This window comes from Malaclemys terrapin, chromosome 3, assembly GCF_027887155.1.
Source record: "Malaclemys terrapin pileata isolate rMalTer1 chromosome 3, rMalTer1.hap1, whole genome shotgun sequence".
NCBI classification, from domain to species: domain Eukaryota; kingdom Metazoa; phylum Chordata; order Testudines; family Emydidae; genus Malaclemys; species Malaclemys terrapin.
In genome coordinates, this window is record NC_071507.1 from 192,463,714 (window position 1) to 192,484,106 (window position 20,393).

General features: G+C 46.8%; 1 protein-coding gene across 2 annotated transcripts in view; it reads left to right on the plus strand.

The window, feature by feature from the left end:
- The window catches only part of ADGRF5 (adhesion G protein-coupled receptor F5), a 92,307-nt gene that overhangs the window by 14,097 nt on the left and 57,817 nt on the right, over positions 1–20,393 (plus strand). The window contains exon 3 of one of the 2 annotated variants that reach the window (XM_054023566.1): positions 10,431–10,593. In XM_054023566.1, coding sequence (XP_053879541.1) covers positions 10,481–10,593 — 113 coding nt within the window. In that variant the 5' untranslated portion in view covers positions 10,431–10,480. Of the gene's footprint in view, positions 1–10,322; positions 10,594–20,393 lie in introns of those variants that run through there. The other variant, XM_054023567.1, reaches the window with a different exon arrangement.

Sequence of the window (20,393 nt, forward strand, 5' to 3'; positions counted from 1 at the left end):
CACACTCCAACACCCTGCCCCAGCCCTGAGACCCCTCTTCCACCCCAGAGCCCATACCCCCAACTGGAGACCTTACCCCTCACCCCCCACCCCAACTGCCTGCCCCAGCTTGGAGCCCTCTCCTGCATCCCAAATCCCTCATCCCCACCCGAGAGCCCGCACCCCCAGCTGAAGACCTCACCCCTCTCCTGCACCCCAACCCCCTGCCCCAGCCCGGTGAAAGTGAGTGAGGGTGGGGGGAGAGCAAGTGACAGAGGGAGGGGGGATGGAGTGAGTGGGGGGTGGAGCCTCAGAGAGGGGGCAGGGCAGGGGCCGGGCCTCGGGGAAGATGCGGGACGGGGGTGGGGCAGGGGTGTTTGGTTTTGCGCGATTAGAAAGTTGGCAACCCTATTGTGGAGCCTTTTTTAATCATCGCTGTTACATTAGCTACCTTCCAGTCATCTGCTGCAGAAGCTGATTTAAATGATAGGTCACATACCACAGTTAGTAGTTCTGCAATTTCACATTTGAGTTCCTTCAGAACTCTTGGGTGAATATCATCTGGTCCTAGTAAATTATTACTGTTTAATTTATCAGTTTGTTCCAAAACCTCTGCAATCAGGGACAGTTCCTCAGATTTGCCACCTAAAAAGAATGACTCAGGTGTGGAAATCTCTCTCACATCCTCTGCAGTGAAGACTGATGCGAAAGATATCTTCTCCACAACGGCCTTATCCCCCGAGGATGAGGGGTTCCCTAGGCCAGGCTGTAAGAGATACCCAGTAAGCGTTACCCTCCTGCCCTTCACCTGTCCTGTGCCCTAGTTCTCCTGCCCCTCATGGCCTATCCCTACTGCATCTGCCCCATCTCCCCAGAGTCCTGTCCCATTTTCCCTCATGTCCTAACTAAGGGTGCCAATTTTGGTTGGACATATTCCTGGAGGCTTCATCACATGATGTGATCTTCAATTCAAGATTAATCTTTAACTCCTGGAGATTCCAGGACAATCCTGGAGGTTTGGCAACCCTAATCCTAACACACACACACACACCCCCACCGCAGGTTGCAAAACCTGGCTCTGCCTCTTAGTGTAATGCTTGTATATCATTCTCTACATCTGCTCCCACACTTTGGAAATTCTCCCCCAGCCTCCTGTGGCACCTTTATGTCCCCTGTATGCCGCCAGAGCTGTATTTTGGGGGGAAGGTGGGAGGAGAGAAGCTGTCCCACAGCATCACACAGCACCGCTGCTATGTAGGTAGCTATTGACAGAGTTCCCCTAAAAAGTTGTTGATACAATATATGGAGCATGATCTTCTAGAAGGCAGGAAATTGCATATTAAGTTAGTTAATCATTAGAAAAGTTTTCAGGGGAGGAAGGCAGGGCAGGGCCCTTTCCCCAGGCAGCTCAAAGAAGTGCCCATCCTCCTCAAATGGTGGGCAGCAAGGATGTGGCATCCTCCCAGCACTGCAGCTCTTGGATAGCAGAAATGTTGGAAGAAGACTAGCTCTTGTGTTTACCTTTTTGGCTCCCACACACAAAACCAACATGAAGCGCCTTAGCACAGATACTGAGATATCTGGGATTATTCAGGTTTAGCCAAATAGCAAGATATTTGGACCTTTGCAGTTCCTGCGGTGTCCAGCTGCTTAGCCCTAGCATTAAACTTCATTTTTGAAACTTGGAGTGTTGCTGGGTGCTGTTTAACAGCTGTGTTGCAGCCCAGATGTGGCTGCATTTTAGTGATGAAGGTACTCCAGTAAATATTTGCAAAGTGTTTTGGCATCCTTTGCCAGGGGCAACATTTTCAAAAGTTCTTAAATCACTGAAAGCCAATGGATTTAGAATCCTAATGGCTAGATCCAAAAAAGGGATTTAGGTCCTATATTGCCACTTCAGTTGCCTCAGTCCAAAATTTAGATCCTCAAAAAGGCCCTCAACTGCTGCGTAATCCTGTAGGTGCCCATGTTTCCACCGGTAAAGTCCCCTAAATTTCTGCCTGTGGGCATGCACAAAGGTACCTAGGTCCTGATAACACTGAACTAGTTGGCATGTAACTCACCTTAGCCCCAGCACAATTCCCAAACCAGGTGCTCCTCCTCCTCCTACCTTGTATTCATTAGAGCAGGGACTAGATGTGGGATTGCCCAGATGACTGCCTTAACCACAAGCCTATAGAATCACTCTAATACTCTCTCTGCCCCAATGAATATTTGAGTATTTCATACACAATTCATAGATTTCAAGGCCAGAAGGGACCATTGTGATCATCTAGTCTGATCTCCTGTATAACACAGGCCACAGAACTGCCCCAGAATAATTCCCAGAGCAGATCTTCAAAACATCCAATCTTGATCTAAAAGTTGTGAGTGATGGAGAATCCACCACAACCCTTGGTAAATTGTTCCAATGGTTAATTATCCTCACTGTTAAAAATTTACACCTTATTTCCTGTCTGAATTTATTTAGCTTCACCTTCCAGGCACTGCATGGTGTTAGACCTTTCTCTTCTAGATTGAAGAGCCCATTATTAAATATTTGTTCCCCATGTAGATACTTATCAACTGTAACCAAGTCACCCCCTAACCTTCTCTCTGTTAAGCTAAATAGATTTAGCTCCTTGAGTCTGTAACTATAAGGCATGTTTTCTAATCATTCTCATGGCTCTTCTCTGAACCCGCTGCAATTTATCAGTGTCTTTCTTTAATTTTGAGATGGACATAGTATTCCAGCAATGGTCACACCAGTGCCAAATATAAAGGTAAAATAACCTCCCTACTTGAGATTTCCTGTTATGCATCCAAGGATCGCATTAGCTCTTTTGGCCACAGCATCAAACTGGGAGCTCATGTTCAGCTGATTGTCCACCATGTCTCCCAAATCTTTTTCAGAGTCACTGCGTCCCAAGATAGAGTTCCCCGTCCTGTATGTATGAACTACATTCTTTATTCCTAGATGTATACATTTAGCCATACTAAACTGTATATTGTTTGCTTGTGTCAAGTTTAGCAAGCAATACAGATCACTTTGAAACTGTGATATTTCCTCTTCATTATGTATCAGCACCCCACACTTTTTGTGTCATCTGCAAACTTTATCGGTGGTGATTTTGTTGGCAAGAATACTCTGGGAGACCGTATCAAAAGCTTTGCTAAAGTCAAGGAATAACACATCCACTGCTTTCCCCCATCCACAGAGCCAGTTATCTCATCATAGAAGGCAATTAGGTTAGTCAGGCATGACTTGCCCTTGGTCAATCCATGCTGACTGTTCCTGATCACTTTCCTTTCCTCGAAGTACTTCAAAATTGATTCCTTGAGGACCTGCTGCATTATGTTTCCAGGGACTGAGGTGAGGCTGACTGGCCTGTAATTCCCCGGCTACTCATTCTTCCCTTTTTTAAAGATGGGCACTACATTAGCCTTTTTCCAGTCATCTGGGACCTCCCCCGATCACCATGAGTTTTCAAAAATAATGGCCAATGGCTCTGCAATCACATCTGCCAACTCCTTTAACACTCTCAGATGCAGCGCATCCAGCCCCATGGACTTGTGCTCGTCCAGCTTTTCTAAATAGTCCTGAACCACTTCTTTCTCCACAGAGGGCTGGTTACCTCCTCCCCATGCTGTACTGCCCAGTGCAGCAGTCCGGGAGCTGACCTTGTTCGTGAAGACAGAGGCAAAAAAATCATTGAGTACATTAGCTTTTTCCACATCCTCTGTCACTAGGTTGACTCCCCCATTCAGTAAGGGGCCCACACTTTCCCTAACCTTCTTCTTGTTGCTAACATACCTGTAGAAACCCTTCTTGTTACTCTTAACATCCCTTGCTAGCTGCAACTCCAATTGTGATTTGGCCTTCCTGATTTCACTGCTGCATGCCTGAGCAATATTTTTATACTCCTTCCTGGTCATTTGTCCAAGCTTCCACTTCTTCTAAGCTGCTTTTTTGTGTTTAAGATCAGCCAGGATTTCACTGTTAAGCCAGGCTGGTCGCCTGCCATATTTACTATTCTTTCTACACATCGGGATGGTTTGTTCCTGCAACCTCAATAAGGATTCTTTAAAATACAGCCAGCTCTCCCCCACCCCCTCTCTCCTCCACTGGGATCTGGCATCCAAATCCTCTGCTTACCAAGTTTAGTTCAGTTGAGGGTGACTAAGTACAGTCCTGCTGCCCTTTACTCAGACAATAAGGGTAACAACATTTCATTACCCCACACAGGCACTGGCTTCCAACTTGCCCCGGGGGTGCTCAACACCCGCTCAGCCCCAGGACCTCTCCCCACTCCACCCCTCCCCCCAAACCCTCATTTCTGCCCCACTTCTTCCCTCCCCCACTCCACCTCCTCCCCCAAGTGCACCCCATCCCCGTTCCTCTAGGGTGACCATATTTCCCAAAGGATAATGGGACACCGTGTGGGGCTGGCTTGAGCCCTTCATACAGGCCCCTTGAAGGGCTGGTCTGAGCCACTTGCCTGAGCCCTGCCTGCCCCCCACGTGAGCCCTGCCACCTCCCCCGCACGGGGCTGGCATCACCACTCGCCTGCCTGCACATTCCTCCACACCACACACCACTTTTTTGGCAAAAGTGGGGATTTGTCCCGTTTGCTCTTGCCGACTGCCAAAACAGTCCGGATGGCCAGGATAGGGCTTAAAAAAGGGACTGTCATGCCCAAAGCAGCACATATGGTCACCCTATGCTCCTCCCCCTTCCTTCCAGCGCCTCCTGCACGCTGCAGAGCAACTGATCCATGGTGTATGGGAGGTGCTGGGAAGGAGGGGGTGGAGTTGATCGGCGGGGCTGCCGGCGGGTGGGAGGAGCTGGGGGGGGAAGGAGGGGAGCTTGACGGTGGGTGCTAAGCACCCGTTAATTTTTTCCCATGGGTGTTCCAACCCTGGAGCACCCATAGAGTCAGTGCCTATGTTACCCCCACATTTACATTTAAAAATTTTATTAAAGCTAATGTTGAAATTATATAATACACAGGTTAAGGAGAGAGCAGTAGCGTAGCTAGGGAGGAAGCAGGGTAGCGGCCTCTCCCCCACCGAGCACAAGTGGCGCCTTTTTAATTTTACTCACCCGGGAGCAAAAAAAATAAAATAAAAGAAGGCACCACCCGCTGCGGCGCTTTTAGTGATGGGGCAGCGCTCCGGGTCTTCGGCAGCACTTCAGCAGCGGGACCTTCACTCACTTCGGGTGTCTTCGGCAGTACTGAAGCTTTATCACAACTGGGGAAAAGTGTCTGTACACCTGGGTATAGTGCTTAAATTATCCAAAAGTACAAGGGTTGGTTTAAAATACAATATATATAGTACGTAATCAGCAATAACCCAAATAAGATTAAAAATTTAATGATACAATTTAGAGATTAGCATCCAAATATTCGGGTACATCATGAAAAGGTTCATAGAATCCTTCACATGACATGAAGCCCTTCTGGATGGAGCTGACGGCTCCTCTGTTCACCAACCAGTCTGTGATCCTAGCCACAGGGCAGCTAGCATACAGTTTGTACATTGTGGAACAGAGAGAGATGGGTTTCCAGTTGCTGGGGTCATCTCCCTCCCCCTTCTTGTAAACAAGCACCATCATAGACTTCTTCCAGGAGCTGGGAGTATGGTGGAACTGTTTGCATTTGTTGAAATTAACACCAGGCAACCCGGGTCTTGTTTTTTCAGGAAGTTATAGCGAATGCCATCTTTTCTTGGGGCTGTGTTTTTTGTCTTTGTAAGTCTGGTCATTACTTCCTGTGATGTAAAGTCTTGTTCCACGTCCCCTGCGTAGTCAACCTGGGGTAGAGGATGAAGGCACCCTGGACACTGCTCGTTGTGCTGAGCTACACGGTCAAACACACCCTTAAAGGACGAGAATAGTCTCTCAGATGGGATTGCACAGTAAGATGAGGGCCCGTCAAGGATCTCTCTCATAGCCTTAGGGTGGTTTGACCAGTAGAGTTTCTGGATCCTGGATGCTGCTGCTGGATCGTAGCAATGACTGATGTTCCTTCGCCTGGCTTCTCTGATGCTGTTTTTGTTATGGCTCGATGCAGAAGTTCTGTGAGCAGTCAGTGTGTTCTCCTGAGTTCCCTTCCTCCCAGATACAGTTTCTGCATATAGGTTCTTAGTGGGTCTGTCTACAAGGAGATCAAAGTCATTGAAGGAAGCTGTCCTTGCCAACTCCTCCAGCCAAGAGGCTTGCCATGGTGTGGTGGCCCTCACCGTCGGCTGCTGTGCTTCCGGCCACTCAATCTCCACAGGCTCAGGCTCTAAAATTGCTGAAAATTGGCCTGTTGCCTCTTTTCCTCCTGGTGTTGAGAACTAAAGTGATTTGTAACCCAATACCAGCCAAAATGGATCACTTTGGCAACACAGCTGTGTTTGCTGGATACCTCAAGCAGAGCAGGTGTGTTCATGTAAGTCTTTCTCCTTCCCCCTCCCAATCCCCCGCTCATCACTAAATGTCAGGGGAGAGCTCATTCAAAAAACCTCCTTATTGTCCTTGACTCTTCTGGCCATAAATCGTGGCCCTTTGCTTCACTTATCACATTTCTACAATGCTGAGCTGCTAATTTATATTTATCACTATCAATTTCCCCTTTCTTCCATTTGTTATATATTATGTTTTTATTTTTTTAGAGCTGCCTTGGTAATAGTGACCATAATATAATTAAATTTAATATCCCTGTAGCAGAAAAAACACCACTGCAGCCCAACACTGTAGCATTTAATTTCGGAAAGGGGAACAATACAAAAATGAGGAGGTTAGTTAAACAGAAATTAAAGGGTACAGTGCCAAAAGTGAAATCTCTGCAAGTTGCATGGACATTTTTACAGACACCATAATAGAGGCTCAACTTAAATGTATACCCCAAATTAAAAAAACATAGCAAGAGAACCAAAAAAGAGCCACCATAGCTAAACAACAAAGTAAAAGAAGCAGTGAGAGGCAAAAAGGCATCCTTTAAAAAGTGGAAGTTAAATCCTAGTGAGGACAATAGAAAGGAGCATAAACACTGGCAAGTGATGGGTAAAAATACAATTAGGAAGGCCAAAAAGGAATTTGAGGAACAGTTAGCCAAAGACTCAAAAAGTAATAGCAATTTTTTTTTTAAGTACATCAGAAGCAGGAAGCCTGCTAAACAACCAGTGGGGCCACTGGGTGATTGAGGAGCACTCAAGGATGATAAGGCCATTGCGGAGAAACTAAATGAATTCTTTGCATTGGTCTTCACGGCTGAGGATGTGAGGGAGATTCCCAAACCAGAGCCATTCTTTTTAGGTGACAGATCTGAGGAACTGTCCCAGATTGAGGTATCATTAGAGGAGGTTTTGGAACAAATTGATAAATTAACCAGCAATAAGTTACCAGGACCAGATGGTATTCACCCAAGAGTTCTGAAGGAACTCAAATGTGAAATTGCAGAACTACTAACTGTAGTCTGTAACCTATCATTTAAATCAGATTCTGTACCAGATGACTGAAGGATAGCTAATGTGACGCCAATTTTTAAAAAGGGCTCCAGAGGTGATCCTGGTAATTACAGGCCTATAAGCCTGACTTCAGTACCAGGCAAACTGGTTGAAAGTATAATAAAGAACAATATTGTCAAACATATATATATGAACATAATTTGTTGAGGAAGAGTCAACATGGTTTTAGTAAAGGAAAATCATGCCTCACCAATTTACTAGAATTCTTTGAGTGGGGTCAACAGGCATGTGGACCAAGGGGATCCAGTGGACATAGTGTACTTAGATTTTCAGAAAGCCTTTGACAAGGTCCCTCACCAAAGGCTCTTATGCAAAGTTAGCTGCCATGGGATAAGAGGGAAGGTGCTCTCATGGATTTGTAACTGGTTAAAAGATAGGAAACAAAGGGTAGGTATAAATGGTCAGTTTTCAGAATGGAGAGAGGTAAATAGTGGTATCCCCCAGGGGTCTGTTCTGGGACCAGTCCTATTCAACATATTCACAAATGATCTGGAAAAAGGGGTAAACAGTGTGGTGGCAAAATTTGCAGATACAAAATTACTAAAGATCATTAAGACCCAGGCAGACTGCGAAGAGCTACAAAAGGATCTCTCAAAACTGGGTGAAATGTAATGTTGATAAATGCAAAGTAATGCACATTGGAAAGCATAATCCCAACTATACATATAAAATGATGGGGTCTAAATTAGCAGTTACCACTCAAGGATGAGATCTTGGAGTCATTGTGGATAGTTCTCTGAAAACATCCACTCAATGTGCAGCGGCAGTCAAAAAAGCGAACAGAATGCTGGGAAGAAAGGGATAGATAATAGGATAGAAAATATCATGTTGCGTCTATATAAATCCATGGTATGCCCACATTTTGAATACTGCATGCAGATGTGGTCGCCCCATTTCAAAAAAGATATATTGGAATTGGAAAAGGTTCAGAAAAGGGCAGCAAAAATGATTAGGGGTATTGAATGCCTTCCGTATGAAGGGAGATTAATAAGGCTGGGACTTTTCAGGTTGGAAAAGATATGGCTAAGGGGAGATATGATTGAGGTCTATAAAATCATGACTCATGTAGAGAAAGTAGATAAAATGTTATTTACTACTTCTCAAAACACAAGAACTAGGTGTCACCAAATGAAATTAATAGGCAGAAGGCTTAAAACAAATAAAAGGAAGTATTTCTTCACACAACGCACAGTCAACCTGTGGAACTCCTTGCCAGAGGATGTTGTGAAGGCCAAGCCAATAACAGAGTTCAAAAAAGAAGTAGATAAATTAATGGAGGATAGGTCCATCAATGGCTATTAGCCAGGCTGGGCAGGAATGGTGTCCTTAGCCTCTGTTTGCCAGAAGCTGGAAATGAGTGACAGGGGATGGATCACTTGATGATTACCTGTTCTATTCATTCCCTCTGGGGCACCTGGCACTGGCCACTGTCAGAAGACAGGATACTGGGCGAGATGGACCTTTGGTCTGACCCAGTAGGGCCATTCTTATGTTCTTATGCTTTCACTTCCCCTCTAAACCAGGTCATTTATTTTTAAGCCAGTACAGCCTTCTTCCTTGAATGTGGCTTTTGGAGAATCTAGTAAAGTGTTCTTAAATGATTCCCAATTATCATTCACATTTTTCTGATTATATTCTTCCTCCCAGCTGATTTGGCTTATAATTGTTTTCAGCTTTGTGCAATTGGCCCTATTAAAGCACCATGTGTATCTATAGAGCTGGTCTGGACTTTATTCTGTTTGCAAATTATAAATGTGATCAAGTTATGATCACTTGTACCTAAGCTACCATTATTTTGTAGTTCTGTGATCGGTTCCTCTTGATCTGTTAAGAGAGTAGAACAGCTTCAACAGGAAAGTTTGAGAGCTTCTCTCATCTCCCCAGTCCAGAATAGTTTATAGCCTGGTGGTTAGGGCACTCACTTAGGAAGCAGGAGAGCTTGGTTCAAGTCCCTACTGCATATCAGATAGAGTAGGGATTTGAGCCCAGGTCTCCCGCATCGTGGGTGAGTGTTCAACCACTGGGATTTTGGATATAAGCAGGTCACCACTAGTGACTAAAGAGCTGACCTGACTTAGGCGCTTGCCTCCAGGCTGGGGTTACCAGCTGTGAAACCTGGGTGGAGGGAGGCATCTGCCCCTGACTGATAGCTGGGCCCCTATCTCAGTAGAGGGCGGGAATTACGCGACTCGCCCTCTCCTGCTCACAGGTGTCTATCTCTGCCCTGGCATTCTAGGGGGTCTAGGGGGTGCCCACCCTGGGAGCTGGGCATTCCACGAGGCAGCAGGGTGCTCGAACATTTGGTGTTGCAACACTGAGTCTAGGTCTCCTTTGGGGATCGAGCCCCCTCCCCCCCCCCCAAAAAAAAAGAATCCAGGTCACATCTGACAACGGGACTTTGTCTCCTAAGCCAGTTGCCTTTTCTATTTCAGCACCAAAAACTATCAAAAAATGAAGCCACAGGTGAAATAGTGTTTGCCTTGTGTTGAAATTAAACTCTCCATCACTTCCATGGGGAACTCCGCCCCACTCCTCCCCTCCCCCCCCGACCCAGCCTCACTTTTCCTCAAGCACAGGAAATCCCATGGAAAAGGTTTTCACTTTTACATTTCCCTGGGCTTCCTCCCTCTCTCCTGGCTAAATGCCAACTTAGTATTTCAGACCAGCAGCAGGAGAAGGCAACACACTTCTGCTCCCTAAACACCGTGAGAACTGAGACAGTGGGGAAAATCGGCCCTGCCTATATGGCAAAGAGCCAGTCAGTCCCGTGTGGTATTTACTGGAGTTCCACCCTGAAATGTGAATGATGGGATAGATCCTCATTAGCCACAGAAAGGGGAAGTTGGGATCTTTGTTGGATGTTAGTTTGGTTTGTTCACTTAAATCCAAAGTCGCTTTCTCGCTCTGTGTGTGTCTCTGAAAATTGCTCTCGGGCTGTTCTACTATTTTTCCCAAAGGGTGAAAACCAGGTGTGTCTTCCTGATGTCACTGAGCTATAGAGGATTCCATGGGAAAACAAAGGACAGAGATTGAGACTGAAGCTCACACTTGGCCAGGAAGCGCCCTACCCATTGCAGGAGAAAGACCGCTCAGAGGAGCCTGGTACTTGCTTTCCTTCAGGTAAGGACTACGCATGTTGACTGTAACAACAGCCATTCCCCCTCATGCTGTGAAATCATTTGGTCAGGAAAGTTTTCAGGGCCTGACTCTAAGCTCATGGTGCAAACCTAGAATAACTCAGTCAGAGTCCATGGACCCTGTGCAGATTTACATTAGCGTAACTGCCATAAGAAATGTTTCATTTTAAGGTGATAAGATGACAGCTTCCAGCATGATATTTTCAGCTTGTGGAAGTGGGAACTACACTATGTAACCTTCTGCTACATCCTTTTGGGTAGGTTTTAACTGCGACTATGTCTAAGCTAGATAAAATTCAGTGCATCAGAGATGGAGGTGCTAGGAGGTGCTGTATTAAGGAGGCACTGGTTTTATGTAGGAAACAAAATTAAACATGTTGCCTACAGTTACTTATCAACCTCTGAGAAACTGCAAGAACTATAAAAAGAACTTGATTGTTCAGCCTGGTGATGACAAAATAATGTTCCCCCTGCTAAATCTCTCCTCTGGCTGGGGTTTGCAGTGTAGATAAATGTGACATATTCCATTCAGATTATGCCATAATCATTTATTTTAAACATGATCTCCTTCAGTCTGACTCTGTCACTTTCACATTAGACCAAGCAGGGTTTTAAAGGAGAAGGACCTTGGATACGAAATGCAGCACAGGAGACTTTAGCATGAGATTTCCTTTGGGTTTCACAGTTATCTTTATTTTCCATCACTTTTTCTACCCTCTCTGGGTTTTTAGTAACTCATTTATCTGCCGTTAATTTGTATCCTGGCAAAGCAGCCGTTACCTGTGTGTTGGCTTGTCATCAGTGTCAAGTTGTGAGTCAGTGGGAAAGCACAGATGCTTTCAGGGTAGATCACCTTCCTTTGACATGCACCTTGTGCAAGGATCTGATGATCCTGACTCCAACACTGTAGTCTCATGTAAGCATTGATTCAGCAAAGACTAAACCCTCCAAGCGCGATTACATTTATGTGGCAGCATTATCTAGTGATTAGCCCAGGGGACTGGGAGTCAAAAGACATGGATTTTATTCCTGGCTCTGCTACTGGGCTGTTATGTGACCCTGGGCATGTCGCATCACCTCTGTGCCTCAGTTTCCCCACCAGTGAGAGAATAATGTTCAGGTGTGTTTGTAAAGAGCGTTTCAATTTTGGGAAGAAAGGTGCTATATAACTGCAAAATATTATTATGAATTCTGTTTTTATCATCGTTTAATCCGGTGAAACAAGTCTGTAACTATGGGAAAGCAATGGGTCAGAACTATAAAGGAGATCAGTATTAATTTGTGGAAGGCTAGAGTTTCTTTTTCTCACTAGTTACCTGTTGCTATTATACCCTAGAAGGTTCCTTTTTCAATCCACGGATTTCCTGCTTACCAAGAAACTTTTTCAACATTTTGTTCACTTTCATTATCTTGCAATGTTTTGTACCAAGCCCTTGAATGAAAAGTGACATGAAGAAATTAGGGCCAGATCATCGGCTGGTGCAAATCAATGAAGCTCCATTGAAGTGGATGGAGCAAAGCTGATTTAGCAGAGGACCTGGTCCTAGGAGTACAACTTACTGTGAATCTGGCACTTGTTGTTATCAAACTTCCCCAGATCTTATCCCCTGAGCTTGGCTCCTTTGATTTTGATAACAAATAAAAACCCCTTCTTGAAATGGCTGAGCTGTAACTAAATATGTTTACTCTGGTCCCCTTTCATTTGCTTATTGTTTTATCTTGTTATTTAAACATCCCTCCTCCTAGCTGAAACCAGCAGTTTTCTAATGTCTGAACTAGAGGCGTGGGAAATTCCTCAAACAAGGCAGAGCTTCCTCTGATTGTTAAAAGCCTGAAGCTTTATTAGAGTCTCTGCACTCTTTAACCCATTCACCTAGAGCGAGAAAAGCGGCCCCAGCATTGCGGCCTGTGGCTGACATCTCTGGCATGCTGTGACTAAGGGGGATTGTAGTGAGGGAACATGGATGTGAATCATTTCAATCAAAGCCACACCAGTATCTAGAACCATATTTCTCTTTGCAATGCAAAATTAAAATGATCGAAGGTAGTTCCTTGGCCTTAGGAGACCTCAGCATTTAGATTTAAGACCATAAGGGCCCATTATGATAGGGTGACCAGACAGCAAGTGTGAAAAATCAGGACGGGGGTGGCAGGTAATAGGTGCCTATGTAAGACAAAGCCCCAAATATCGGGACTGTCCCTATAAAGTCAGGACATCTGGTCACCCTACATTATGATCATCTAGAGTGACCTTCTGTACAGCACAGGCAATAGAACCTTACCCGGTTATCTCTGCATCAAGCCCATCACTTCTGTTTGAGCTACAGCTGGCCTGCCAACGTCTGTAACAAATTCCTCCTCGAAGCCTTTCCCTGGCCCATCACAGCCACCATCTTACCAGCCGGAGGGATAGATCCCAGAGTCGTGCTGGCCTGCTGTTGAATAAGGAGAAGTGGTTTCTTCCACTCCCAGGCTCAGCTTGTTGCTTCTCTGTTTCACTTTAGCATATTAATGAATGTTCCTGTTAGGTGGAGCTCAAACGTGACCTGGAGCTGGCAGTTCCCAGCATTCTCCAGTTCAGTTCTGTGGCACGGAAGCTGTAGCGCATTGAGTTCCTGTCAGTCAGGTGCTTATATGGCCCCTGCAGCATCACAGCATGTGAGAGTCCAAACGTTGAGGGATTATCCTCCCGGCACACCCTGTGAGGTGGGGATGTACCAGTGCTCCCATTACGGATGGGGAAGTGAGGGACACCGAGAGAGTAGGTTGCCTGGCCATGGTCCCGCAGGGAGGCTGTGGTGAAGCTGAGAATTGAAGATAAGTGCCCTGAGACCCCACCTAGGACTTCACCACAAGACCCTGTGTCTTCCCTTCTGCTAACCTAGCTCCCCGCAGAGGCGACTAATGCCAGCTCTGACACAACAGCTCTGAGCTTTCATGTCCCACCAGGCAGTAACTGGAACTGTCGGGTGGGGGGAAGAACCTCAGGAAGATGCCTGCTCTTTTTGCGAACACCTTTGTGCTAAATCATGTCCCAATCACGGCACTAGAGGGATGCACTCTCCGGGGCCCTGGGGAAGTGGAGGGGAAGCAGGTCCTGCTATACCTTTCAAAAAGTGCAGTCCCCACCACTGCATCCTTGCAGCTGCCAGCTGATGTGCAGGAAAGAACAAGGGCCCCTGAGCTAGTACACCCCTCTGAGCTGGTAACCACTGCCAGAAGCACCAACTAGCTCCACATCCCTGCGTGCTGCACCCCAATTGGCAACGTACAACATGGTGGATGCAGATGGGGAGGACCTCCTGTCCTCTCTTCTGTCACTAGTGCAGCTGCACCAGACCAGACAGTGGATTGGCTTGTGATGAAAGCCCTGAGCTGTGACTCAGGAGAGCCAAGTTCCATTTTTGCCTCTGCCACAGAACTCCTGGGTGCCCTTGGGCACGTCACTTCCCCTTTCTTTGGCTCAGCTCTCTCTCTGTGAAACCACACTAAAGTTTCCTCCCTGCCACACATAGCTGGTGGTGGGAAGATGAATGAATTCCTGTTTGGGAGGTGCTCTGTTCCTTTGCTGGGGAGGGTTGTATAAGTACTTTCTCCACAGAACCTCTGGTTAGCTGGATGGTTTTGCTTAATTTTTCTAGTTGCAGACGTTGTTGCCAGACCTGTCAATCAGCTTATAAGTGGCTTATGGAAGGCGGTAGGGGTGCAAGGCAAGTGCCAGGAACAGATCTTACTTCCCAATCTGCCCCTGGTGCTAAAATTTCTCTGTTCAGGGAGGGACAATTCTCCTGCTTAACCACTCGAACATATCCAGAGCTTCAAGACCAGAGAAGATCTTGTGGCACGTTGGGTTTGCTGTAGCCCAGCAATGTCTGAGCTCCACTGATCCCCATTTAAATATTACTGCAAAGCACTTATCTTAAAACACCTGCCAGAGAAGTTTATAGAGTGGAATTCTAGTGTCCAATTTAGTATCCTAGGAAATTCTGAGGTTAAAGCAGAGCTTCCTCCCATTGTTAAAATAGAAAGGAAAGGCTTCATTGACGTTCCTGCTTTAACTCATTCTTATGGTACTAAATACAATAATAATCTTTCACAAAGCTTGTCTACGTGCTTTATTACAGGCTCTTCATTCAGCTCTCCCTTGCTTCTGAAATTGGCGTACATGTCCTTCCGAGGCAAAGGAGGGTCCTGTGGTTAAGCCATTGGACTATGATGCCAGAGACTTGGATTCATTCCTGGCTCTACCACAGCCTTCCTGGGTGACCTTGGGCAAGTCACAAATCCCTGTGTGTCTCAGTTCCCCATCTGTGAAATGGGGCCAATAATGCTTTCTTTCTCGTCCGTCCCTGTCTTAGCTCTTTGGGGAAGGGACTGTCTCTTACTGTGTGTTTTTACAGTACCTAACACGCCACGGTCCTGATCTCACTGTGGAGCCTTTGCCTCTGTAATAGAGGAAAGAATCATTATTCGGGAAATGTATCAACAATGTCCCACTCTTGGTGACACTGGCTGAGCTCCACCTGTGTTAGCTATTATTAATTATCAATAAGGCTGCGAGTTTGTCACGGAAATCACGGATTCTGTGACTTTGTATGACCTCCGTGACTTCTGCAGTGGCCGGTGCACCTGGTCCGGTGGTTGCCTGAGCAGCTCAGGCAGCCCCTGAGATAGTCGCACCAGCCGCTACTGTGCCAGTCTTGGGCCACCGCGCTGCCCCCGTCCCCACTCACCCAGGAGCAGCAGCAGGAGTTTGGGTGTGGGAGGGTGCAGGGGATTGGGGCACAGGACAGGGTGAGGTGGGCTCTGGGTGGTGCTTACCTCAGGGGGCTCCCCAGAAATGGCAACATCCCCTTTCCCTCAGCTCCTAGGCAGAGGCATGGCCAGACAGCTCTGCCTGGGAACCGTGGCCAATGGGAGCTGCGGAGCTGGCGCTCTTGGCGGAGGCAGCGTGCACAGCTGCCTGGCCATGCCTCTGCCTAGCAGCTGAGGGAGGAGGATGTCACCCCTTCCGGGGAGGCGCGGAGACAGGTAGGGAGCCTGCCAGCCCCGCCAACGCTCTCCCCCCCCAGCACCAGCAGGGGTCCCAGGCTGCATGCCACCGCCCACCCCCACAGCACCAGCAGGGATCCTGGGCTGCCCCCTCAGCACCTGCAGCACCCCTGGGTTGCTCCTCCCGAGCATCCGCAGCACCCCTGGGCCATCCCCGTCCCCGAGATTTAGTCAGTGGTATATAGTACAAGTCACGGATAGGTCACGGGCCATGAATTTTTGTTTACTGCCCATGACCTGTCCGTGACTTTTACTAAAAATACCCATAACTAAAACGTAGCCTTAATGATCATTATTACCGTAGCATGTAGGAGCCCCAGTCCCATTGTACTATGTGCTGTACTAACACTGAAGAAGAAGACAGTCCCTGATCCAAGGACATTACAATCTAAGTATAAGACAAGATACAACAGATGGTGACCCATGGGGGACAAGGAAACAATTGGACACTCTTGGTCAGCGAGAGAGGCTGTGTCTCAACACAGCAGCAGCCTGACTGGTGTCAAGTTTTTAGAGGACTCCCAGCAAAGGAGAATTTTAAAGAGGGTTTTGGAGGAGGAGACTGCACCAGCTCTGCAATGTTTACACGGCTCGTGAAGGGCAGCCTGGGAGAAAGCACAATGGAGTTTGGCTGAAAATTCTACAAGTGGATAGGGGAGGCCGGCATCATGGGCCGATTGGAGGCGGGAGCCGACCGCTCAGTAGTGAATAAGAGATGATAACTAGGGTGGGGCTAGGCCATGAGTTGGTTGCTACTTAAGTGGCAGAGAAATCACACATTTTTCATGAGTTAGTCATGACATAAATAGCAAATTTCGCAGATGTGACGTACAATATATATACAGCATGTTATTACTAGGGTTACGTTTGTAAGTCGCTCTGGATAAGGGAGTCTGCTGAATCAGGGTTCTCAAACTTTTTTTTTTTTTTTTGCTGGGATCCCCTTGGAAAATATTTCAGGCTGTCCCCCAAAAAGTGATGACCCCTCCCCCACGATACCACCCTTACTTCTTCAGAGCTGAGCGCCCGGCCAGCCGCTGCCACTTTCTGGCTGCGCAGCTCCGAAGGCAGGGCAGAAGTAAGGGTACCAATACCACCCCCCCACAATAGGCTTGTGTCCCCCTTTTGGGTTGGGACCCCGAGTTTGAGAAACGCTGTGTACTTTTTTAGGGCTGTCAATTAATCGCAGTTAACACCTGAGATTAACTGAAATAAAAATGAATGGTGGGGCAGGAGGCAGGGCCGGCTCCAGGCACCAGCTTGGCAAGCAGGTGCTTGGGGCGGCCCCTCCGGAGAGGGGCGGCAGGTCCAGCTGTTCGGCGGCAATTCTGCGGACGGTCCCTCACTCCTGCTTGGAGCGAAGGACCTTCCACCAAATTGCCGCCGCAGATCGCGATCACAGCTTTTTTTTTTTTTTTTTTGGCTGCTTGGGGCGGCCAAAACCCTGGAGCCGGCCCTGGCAGGAGGCATTGGCAGCGGGGGTGGGAGGGGACTGAAGCCCCAGCCCTGCAGCTCTGGAGGTGGCAGAGGGGCTGGAGCAGCCCCAATCCTCAGCTTCCCCGGTGGCGGGGGGGCTGGAGCCCCATGCCCTAAACCTCGAGAGCGGCTGGAGGCCTGCGCCCCAAGGGGGCTGGAGCCCTGAGCCCCCAGCCCTGACCCTATTTTGAAAATATAGAAAACCCCAAAATATTTAAATAAATGGTATTCGAATATTGTTTAACAGTGGGATTAAACCTGCGATTAATCACGATTAAGTTTTTTAATCGCTTGACGGCCCTAGTACTTTTGTATACTTTACCTCATAGTATATAGGGTAAAAGCCCCCAAAACACCAGATTTCACGAGGGAGACCAGATTTCACAGTCCATTTTTTGCAGCCATGAATTTGGTAGAGCCCTAGTCATGAGAATGAAGACAGGCAGCTTATGTTTGATGTGCTGGAGGATGGGGAGCCAGTGGAGGGATGCAAAGAGGGGGGTGAGACGGTCAAAGTGATGGGCAATGCTAGGACCCCTAGTGTTGATGGACGACTGGCTCCCAGAACTGTTTTAAGCACCATGATCGTTAACCCTGCTCAGAGCCAGTCTAATCGCCACCAGGCTTTAAGTAGTGCCTACAGCCAGATGTCTGCGCTAGAGCTCCCAATATCACTAACACAGGTGGAGTTGCACCAGTCTTAGCAGCAGGCAGCCTGAATGGAGTGATATCCCTTTACACCGGTGGAGGATCAAGCCCCACAGAAGTGAAATGAGCAGTTTGGGGTCACTACTATGTTATTCCAGTCTTACAACAGAGTAATGTCATTGGCTTGCTCCATTCAGAGCTCAAGGACTCTGCTGACTCAAACTCTTTACAAAGAGCAAATGTAACCCACTGGTGAGCGTGTGTTAGAGGTCCCCAATCCACAGAGGACATGAATTGGTATAGCCCCAGGTACAGCTGAAGCAGGTCATGCTTTTAGCTCTGGAGGTGCCTGGATCAATCAATGGTGTGATGGCCAAGATAATGGTCTTCACACAAAAACGTTGCCTTTTGAACTCCTGCACTTTTACTGAGGGGAGCCTGGGGGCTTGTCAACATGGTGCAGTAATGTGAGCTACAGGAATGTGATTTCTAACACGCACTAACCCATTGGGCACTAATTGCTCCACCTAAACCCTGCTGGTGTGCACTAAACATTCCCTAGCACTCCTTAATGTCATTCCTTTTCAAACAATATTACGTTAAAGAGCACTAGTGAACATTTAGTGCATACCAGCAGGGTCTACAGAGCCCAACTAGTGTCCAATATGTTAATGCACTTTAGAAATCCCACCACTGTAGTCCTCACTGCCATACTGTGTAGACATGCCTTACGTTCCAGAACCAGGGTTATTCTCAGTGGTGTTACCTTGGCATAAAATTAGAGTAACACAGTGGTGAATCACTAACTAACCACGTTACAAATGACTATGACTAAGATGGAACCAACAGCTTTGATAGCATAAAAAGGTCATAAAAATACAATAGCCTTGGCTTAACCCATTGGAAATGCTGTGACCGTAGTCACCATATCCAAGCTACTCTGTACTATTCCAGGCAGAACCTGAGTACATGGAAGGCACTGGCCATTGTTTCAGATTTTTAATTCTGGTTAATAGGTGTAACAGGCTGCTCCTTTGTGCAGGAAACTCCTTCACCCTCCAGAGTGGGTTATGTAAATATCAAGCCACTTCAGCTATTTCCTACAAAGCTAGCCAGAGCCAGCTGCATTTGTGTCATTTCAGCAGCTCCCGTGGCGATAACAGGAAAATAAATAGAAAGTTAAAAAGGCTCAAAAAGCAGGAAGGATCCAGTCATTGGGCTTTCTAGGACTTCAATGTGTAGGAGTAGCTTGTGCCTGGCCCACTATAGGGACGTGAGCCAACACCCATTGAAGTCAATGGAAGTTTGACATCAGTGGATGTTATTAGATTTAGGGCCCTGGGTGTGCACATGAGGGGAGAGTGTATGAGAGGTTCTCAAACTTCTTTGTGCTCATACACATGCTCCCAGTCTTTGCATTCCCTGAGCACAAGGACTGGGAGATGCCGGGCCAGCCAACCGCTCTAGAAACTCCAAAATGTTACAAGGAGGGGAAGAGAAAGTTCACGGTTGCGGCTCTCCAATCACAATAGCCAGCAGAGAAGAGCCTGTGCCAAAGTAAGATGATGTGCTCTTCTAGAGCGCTCCCAAACACGTTGTGTTCAGATACCACGGTGAGGGGCACGGTGTAAGAACCTCAATAGGACAGAATAATGCCTGCCATTTTTCATCCTATTTTTGTTTGTTTTTTCCCCCCTCTGCTTCTTTTTTCACAGTCTCCTTCAATGGAAAATGAGCGCAATAACACGGAAGTGGCGCTGACGGGGAATTTTTCAACTAATTGTTTTTTCATCCGGAAATGCCAATTTGTCAAACCCAAAATGGTCTGTGGGGAAAGGCCAATTCTGATGAATTTCCTCTTTGGAGAAATTGAGAAAAAAAGCTTCAAAATTGCCTAGATGGAAAGTTTTGACATTTTCTAAATGAAAAAGGGTTGGGTTTGGGGGTCTAAACTACTTTTTTAGTTTAGAAATTGAAGGTAACTAATTTATAGTTTAAAAAACGTTTTTTTTTTTTAAAGTTATCAAAACAAATTGTTTTGACAGCAAAATGAAATGGTCCCAATCTGATTGCTGTTTTTTTCAGTGTCGGCTCACTAACATTTTTTAAAATTTGACTTTTTCGCCTGATCTGGAATGGGAAATTTTGTCAAAAATCATTTCCTACCCAGCTCCATATGCAAGTTGAAGAGAAACTTTCCAAGCCCCAGTGTACACACTGGGTTGAGAACTAGGCAAACTCAGCTGCCTGAGTACTGACTGACTGACTGAATAGTAGGTCTGGGCAGCACCATGAATGGTCGTCGTCATGATCTTGTTTAATGGTCACCATGCATATTCCTAAAGCACTGGGGCCTGATTCACCGCTAGGTGTATGACAGCATAACTTCTCAAACTAAAGCCATTGTCTAAATTGCTGCTGTTCCACTGGCATAATTAACTAAATAACTACATCATTTATAGTTCCACAGAGGTTAAGGCCAGAAGTGGCCTTAGATCATGTAGTCTGACTTCAGAGGCCATTCAATTTTACCCAGGTACATGCCTATCAAGCCCAATGACTTTACATAGGCTAAGGGCAGGTCTTCACTCCCCCCAGATCGGCGGG